This window comes from Artemia sp. Qi Xiang Cuo, chromosome 4 (assembly GCF_049724085.1).
Source record: "Artemia sp. Qi Xiang Cuo chromosome 4, ASM4972408v1, whole genome shotgun sequence".
Lineage (NCBI taxonomy): Eukaryota > Metazoa > Arthropoda > Branchiopoda > Anostraca > Artemiidae > Artemia > Artemia sp. Qi Xiang Cuo.
The window spans coordinates 8,381,872-8,389,713 of record NC_142797.1 but is presented as its reverse complement, the minus strand read 5'-3'; the positions used below and the strand labels follow the sequence as shown (position 1 = coordinate 8,389,713).

At 40.4% G+C, this 7,842-nt stretch overlaps 1 protein-coding gene across 1 annotated transcript in view; it reads left to right on the top strand.

The window, feature by feature from the left end:
• The first annotated feature begins 2,266 nt into the window (after positions 1–2,266).
• The window catches only part of LOC148952750 (soma ferritin-like), a 12,088-nt gene continuing 6,512 nt past the window's right edge, over positions 2,267–7,842 (top strand). Inside the window, exon 1 of the mRNA XM_089088068.1 lies at positions 2,267–2,504. Within this exon, the coding sequence (XP_088944194.1) occupies positions 2,370–2,504 (135 nt within the window). The 5' untranslated portion in view covers positions 2,267–2,369. The remainder of the gene's footprint in view (positions 2,505–7,842) is intronic.

The window sequence follows — 7,842 nt, the reverse complement described above, 5'->3', positions numbered from 1 at the left end:
AGTTGGGGTTGTAGAATTTTCTAGGGTAACTGGTTGTAATTTTAATTTTCACCTATGACGGAAATATATGATCATTGATTTGGGGACTGATATGGGTAGTTTCATGCTGGTAGAAAAGTCCTGGATGTTGCTAGCAATAATTTGAAGTTTATTTGCAACTTCAGCAAATGTTTTCCCTGTTGCCCATGCTCCAATGTCATCTGCAAAAATTCCATGTGGTGAGTCAATTTTTAATGCTGCCATATACAATGTGAATAATAAACAGCTGAGTACAGCTCCCTGTGGGTGTCCCTTTTCAATGCTGCCATATACAATGTGAATAATAAACAGCTGAGTACAGCTCCCTGTGGGTGTCCCTTTTCAATGCTGCCATATACAATGTGAATAATAAACAGCTGAGTACAGCTCCCTGTGGGTGTCCCTTTTCAATGCTGCCATATACAATGTGAATAATAAACAGCTGAGTACAGCTCCCTGTGGGTGTCCCTTTTCAATAGGTCTTGAGGTTGATTTTTTCCATTTACTTAAACTTTAAAGGTTCTATTGTCTGGAAAGCTATTATTAAGTTTTCTAATTGGTCGAGGGAAACCTAATGCATAGTCTTTCCCCTACCATGTCTTTTTGTGCATTGTCATAAGCTCCTTCTAAATCTTTGTGCCTTTCTTAAGGCTGAAACTAAGTGTAGGATGATCTGCCCTTACTTTAAAGGCCCTGGTGCACTTCATGAGTTTGGTGCAAACGACCTATATAGAACCTGGATTTGAAATATGCATTTTAGAAGAAAGGAAGTCAATACAATGGCATTCACTTAGTAAAAGTAATATATCCTCCCTTACATTATTTTTCTCCAAGGGATCATCATATAGGATAGATGGTTGCAAAAGGTTTCAGAAGGACTCATTTGAGCTATTGACGCGAGATAGATCTTCTAAAGTGAATTAATTAAAAAAAACTTTCCACAAGGCAAGTTTTTCAAAGAAAAGTAAAGAGCCCAATTAAGCCAAGAATGAGCAAAAATAAAGTCAAATAATCACCCAAGCGTAAAACTACCACAAATCACTATCAATAAATAAATGAAACTCAAAACGAACAGAATTACAATAAATAGCCGAGTCAAACTCAAAACAAACAAAAATTAACATGAATACGGCTGATAACCCCTATGCCTTCTGAAGACTAGAAAACAATTGGCGCTTTGAAAATATTAACAATATGTCGATTCCCAAAGATAGGTATATCTTCTTAATCTGTTTGGCACCATAGGCTTTTTCTTATCTCTTTTTTTTAGTTTTCACATAGATGTAATTTAATATATAGGCCTAAGTTTCCACTTAATCAATTCAAACAGTCAGGTTTTACTTTTACTGTCATTGGTACTTGTTTTGACATTTCAGTAAAACAATTTACAGACGCGTTATCTACTAGTATGCCCACGTTTTAGGTAAATATAAGCCGTTGGACCCTTGATGACTCCTCTTTAGTCTGGCGATTAGGTTATGTACCTTGGCATAATTTATTAATCAAGTTTTCTTCTTCCAGGGTTTAAATAAGAAAAGGTGTTTTAAAAAAAAGAGTGTTAGGATAAATAATGCTGTTGCAGTTTATATTATGCATGGAGTTATTTCAGTTGTCAGGTTTGAGCTAAAAACATGCTGAAAAGTGTGAGTGCCAATAACAGTTAGTTTCCTCTACCTCCTGTACCTATATGAAAGGTCTAGAGCCCTAGAGTAATACACCTCTGCATGTGGACAAAACTTCCAGCTTTGCCCTATGGTCATGGGCCCAACGGTGTAAAAAATGGGTTCTAACCTTCATTGTACCAATTTTTAAATGTCCCAAATGCTTACTTCGCTAGGAAATATTTTAGCACTCGGCTTTTTATTCTTTTTTATAGATTTGGTGTCATTCTAATTTACTTTGAATTAAAAAGAAGTTTTCCTTTGTCCCTTGCTTCTAGGATCAATGTTTCATTCCGCTACATCTTGCCCCCTCCCCCCCTCTCCTCTTTTTTCAATCCGTATGCTCTTATTTTTAGTTGGGTTTTATTTTTGATATTATTTTTCTCTGACTTACGTTATTTTTTTTGTATTTCATGGTTGTTTTTTCGTTTGTATTGATTTAATTTGACTATTTATTTTAGATATACAATTTACTTATTACATGTAATTTATTTTTTCATTTATTTATTTATTTTTATCTCATTGATTGATCGATATTGTATCTATTAGTTGTTATTTTTATTTACTTTAGGTTTTTACATTTAAATGCATTTATTATAGGCAACTCATTTTGGTCGTGATGACGTTGCTCTACCAGGCCTTGAGAAATTTTACTTTGATTCCAGTCATGAAGAGAGAGATCATGCGGAAATGTTCATTAAATACCAGCTAAGCAGAGGGGGGCGAGTTGTATTTGCTAATATAGAGAAACCAACGAAAGAAGAATGGTCAACAGCTTTGGAGGCAATGGAATATGCTCTCAACTTGGAGAAAGAAGTTAATGATGTATGTCCTTTATATTTCTTCTTCTTTATGAGTCTTATAATCAATTTTGGGGAACCCTGACTTGTATTGTCCTAAATAATGTTTAGTCGTAATTTACGCGTTTAATTTTTGGAAAGGTGAAATTCTAAAGAAGTCCAAATTCCTAGGAAATTTGACGTTAAGTAATGAGGAAACGCAGTACAACATGCAATTTTCTCAAAATTACAGCGAAATTCATGAAAAAATACGAAGATGTTAAAATAAAATGAAAACAGTGTGGAACCATGAAAATAGATCTCTGTGAAAGAGAAGAAAGGAATTCTCATATTATTTCAAATTTCAGCATAGAATAATGCACACATTCCTGGGGAAAGGGAAACCTGAGAATTTTTTTTTAAAGGAAAGGATATTCAAAAAGGCATGAGCTGTTATATCCAAGGTTCCCAAAATTTGGCTGTACTCTCCAATGCTATTTTTGATAAATGCTTACTCTTGTGAGATTCCAAGGAAATTTGGTGTTAAGCCTATAAGTGCGATATATTGTGTATATATAGTTCGCAATGTCGAACTGTACTGAATTTTTATGCCCAATAATACATATTTAAATTATTTCATGGATTCTCGTTTTTAAAGGTTGTATAATATGCGCACCCTTTCTACTAAAACGTATCTATGATGGATAAACCGATTGTATAATTTGGAGCTCTTGGGGCTACCTTGCTCAGATTCTCTGCAACACCAAACCGCCTGAGGTCAACGTAGCTGTACATCCTTCTCCTTCATCCCAATCTATTTAAAGCGTCCCTCTTTACGCCCTTGCGAGAAGCTCCAATTTTCATCAAACTCTTCCATGTGACTTCCTCTCATTCAATTCGGAGACAGCCTGCGTTTCGTTTGGCCCTAGTTGGTTGGCTGAAGAGGACAATTTTTGGCAATATGTCACTTTTCATCTGCAGAAAGTATCCTAGCCATCAAGGCCGTATCCAGGGGGGGGGGGTTACCCGGTTTGAACCCACCCCCCCCCCCCGAAATTTTTGACCGCGTCGAAAATTAGTCTAAAAAATACCTGTAAAAACGGGAAAAAACCGGGTAATCATTTTACCAGTTACAACACTACTGAGTAGTAAAGGAATTATAACATTTATTTGGAGAAGGTTTACCCAGAAAAGAAACTCACTCTGAAATAATTTATTTGGTAGATGAACGTAACCCTTCACAATCATCAATATAAATTTTCATCATTGATTGAAATTTTCATACTTTTCATCATCATTTCATTATAAATTTTCTCCAATTTTCATCAAACTCTTCCGTGCGACTTCCTCTTATCCAATTTGGGGACACCAGGGCAACCTTGGACGCACCGTTGTTTTAGCTTTGGACTATTTTGAACAAAATGGCTATGTCAAAGTTTCGATCGGATCCATTTGGGGGAGAATGGTGCAAGGAGGAAGGGGGGGACTGACCACGCTCCAATCCCTTTTGACTATTAAAAGGGAACTAGAACTTTCAATTTCTAATTAAATGAGCCTCATCTAAAGTTTATACAACCACCCTTCCATAAAAATCCTATCAGCCCCCGGGGCATAATTTATAACATTTGTCCCCAGGTTCTGAGGGGTTGTTTCAACCCGAAGGCCTTGCTATATGATTTTGAGACTTTTGAACAAAATGGCTATCTCAAAATTTCTATTGGATGCATTCAGGAAGAAGAGGACGTGGAGGGGGGTGGGGTAGTGTATCTTCGATCACTTTATACTCTTTGTTGTTCTTTCATAGGTTTATATAATTTAATCAAAGTTTCATTGTTTTTTTGGTAAATTCTTTAAATATGTCATTTTCTTCTGTGATCGTCTTTTTTTTCTTTATGATGACAGCGGATGAATTTTTGCTGAAGACTTTTAAAAGCTATATGTGTTTAAAATAATCGGAAAAAATGAAGTTTGAAACCAATTTAAACCCACTGGATACGACCTTGAGTTTTGCCTATTTAATGATAAATTAAAAAGAGGTAGCATGACTCCAGTTGAATATTTTTCGCCGCCCTTACATTGGACCACCTCTAGATTGTCTTGGCAAGATTAAATGGTTTTGATATTGATTTGAGCTTTGTTTGACCAAAGATATTGATTGAATAAAGCACAACTAAGAATTGATAGCATTAAATAAGAATCGATTAATACAATTATAAATATAGATTTTTAAACTAAAAGCAAAAATAAAGCAGCTAATGAAATGGTTTAGATTCTCAGTATCCAGGTAAATCCTGGCTCTAATCAGAATCCAGGCCTAGGGTCGGTTGGGTTTGCAACCCTCCACCCGAAACCCATTGCAACGAATAACTTAGCAACTGCCTCGGATGACCAACCTTCTTTTATCCCATCACAACCCTTGCTTGCCCCTGGACTCAGAAAGGACCACCGTTTGAATCTTCTTGACCAAGGTCACCTCCGAATTGCCACTTGGAATGTGTGGACATTAAATTTTCCCGGAGCCAAGACGCTTTTAGCGATGGAACTGAAGCGATTCCTTATCTCTATTGCTGGAATAACAGAAACCCACCTAGTCGGGAATGGAAATGATCCCATGGGTGAGGGATACCGCCTTCTCTGGTTTGGCCAGACAACCACCAGAAGAAATGGAGTCGGACTAGTTCTTGATGACAAATCCTAGAAGTGTCTGCTGTCATTCACCCCCGTGTTGGATAGAATCGCTAATGCTCGACTCAATCACAAGCAAGGAAAAATGACGGTCCTTGTTTGTTTGCCCCGACAAACGAAGCTGACACAGAAACAAAGGACACTTTCTACTCTGCCGTGACGGACGAATTGTCGAAGATATCCCCGCACGATATTGTCATTCTCCTGGGTGACCTTAATGCAATTGTGAGCGACAACCACGACTTATGGCGACAAGTCATTGGACAAGTTACTCCGGATTCCCTAAATCACAATGGTCTAAGGCTTCTACAACTCTGCAGCATGCATAACTTTGTGATTACGAATACCATGTTTGCAAGGAAGGAAATTCACAAATATACATGGTACAGCAACGACGGCCATACCAAAAAAATGATCGACTACATCATCGTGTCTCAGAGATGTAGGTCTTCGATCAGTAACTGCAAAACGTATAAGGCAGCCGAGATTGGCAACACTGACCATCGCCTCGTCGTCGCTAACATGCAACTAGGACTCAAAGCCCATCACTCAGAGCCAAGACCAGTCAAGATCGATGTCTCTCGCCTCTATGATAGAAGATACGGTCGAAATATGACATTGATGTCTCGAACCGCTTCGACGCACTCCTGCCATTTGAAAGTTGTGAAAACGCATGGCTCTCGTTCAAAAAGAATGTCCTGGAATCAGCGACAGCAAATGTTGGTCGGAAAAAGCGTGCTAATAAAGCGTGGATTCAGTCGGATATGCTTGACATCATACAACAGAGACGTAAGGCGAGATTAGTTGGTGACATGCCCACCAACACAAGCCTTAATGTTGTCTACAATAAACTGATAAAGCGAGAAAAAAAGCTGTTTGTGGAAAGGAAGGCCACACGATCTAGGGTGTGCAGCCAAGTAAGGTGACGTTGGCAGTCTTTAAAAGCATCTCCGTGATCTAACAGGAGACATAGCCCCCTCGGTTGCAAGTGTTGTCTCTGTGGATGGTCAGCCGCTCAGTGACGAAGCTGCCCAGGTCAGTCGATGGAAAGACCACTTCTCGGGCCTCCTCAACACCGAAGCCGTAACGCAGACTGACCAGGAACTCATCAGCCTAGCTGCCAGCACCCAGGAACTGCAGACAAGTGACACAGAAACTTCTTTCACGTCATCAGAAATCTACACAGCAGTAAAACGTTTGAAGAACAACAAAGCGGCAGGCGTATGTGGAAGACCTGCTGAGCTGCTGAAGTATGCCCGACTGGCGATGTTACTATAGCTCCACATGCTTTTTTCTGCGGTTTTGTGCTCAGAATAGATCCTGATGGATTGGCGAGCTTGTATAATCTTATCCTTATGGAAAAAAAATGGGAGGAAGAGCATCTCCTCGAACTAAAGAGGCATAAAGCTTCTTTCAGCGCCTGGAAATCTCCTTGTTATGACCCTGCTGGATACATGCACGAGTATCCTCGGAAGGAAGAGGAGAATACAGCAGGTTAGGCTTTTGCCCGGGAGATCCACTGTCGAACAAATCTTTATCATGCGCCAGTTAATTGAAAATATGAAGGAATTCAGGAGGAAAGCATATGTAGCCTTTGTGGTCTTCAGGGGTGCGTTTGACTCGGTGGATCGCAACTCGCTCTGGCTGATACTTCGATCAGCTGGTCTACTAGAAAAATACTGCAAGTGGTTTGAAAAGATTTACAATAAGACTGTGAGTTACGTCCAAGTCAACGGCAAAAGGAGCACAATCTTTGGCAGCAAAACCAGTGTACGCCAAGAATGTGCCATCTCCCCGGAACTGTTTAATTGCGTGATAGACCATGTTATGACACGAACAACAAATCGCCTGCCCTTTGGTCTGCAGTTTGGAGATCGCGTTCTGACAGACGCTGACCTCACAGATGATCTTAGTCTCGTTGCTGACTCGATCGACCAGTTGACTGACGCTCTGGAAGTCCTGCAGGAAGAGGCAGCAAAAGTGGGGCTGAAAATAAACTGGCTTAAGACAAAGATAATGGCAAATGAGCCCCCAAGCCCAGTCTCGCCCCCTGAGAACATAACTGTTTGCGGAGCTCCTGTTAAAGTTGTAAAGAACTTCACTTATCTTGGCTCCGTGCTGTCTAATGAAGGCTCTATAGAGGAAGAGGTGTGCAGCCGAGTTTCAAAAGCCTCGTCTATCGTCGGAAGGCTCAACAATCTCTGGAGAATGCCGCATATATCTAGACGCATGAAGATGCGAATTTATAATGCATCCGTAGGCTCGGTCCTCCTCTATGCAGCGGAAACCTGGCCTCTCAAATCAACAATCCTCAGCATGATAGACGTCTGCCAGACGAAACAGCTCCGTCGGATTGAGGGACTTTGATGGGACAATTTTGTAAGCAACGCAAGGTTGCTCGCACTCACCTCCCAAGTGTTATTCTCAGTCCAAATAGCGCACCGTACTCTCAGATGCTTCGGACACCTCCTGCGTATGCCGACGACAACCCCAGCCCGAATAGTCCACGATTTTGACGCTAAAGCAAATGGCTGGTCTCGCCCGAAGGGCAGACCTCAGACAAGTTGGAAGGATAGCCTCAACAAATTCCTTGAGATAGCTAACATCGCTGTCGACGAGGCCCCACTAATAGCAGTAGACCGGTCAGCCTGGAGGAGCAGAGTTGCGACGCTCTACGCCACCCCCAACGTGGCAGGAGC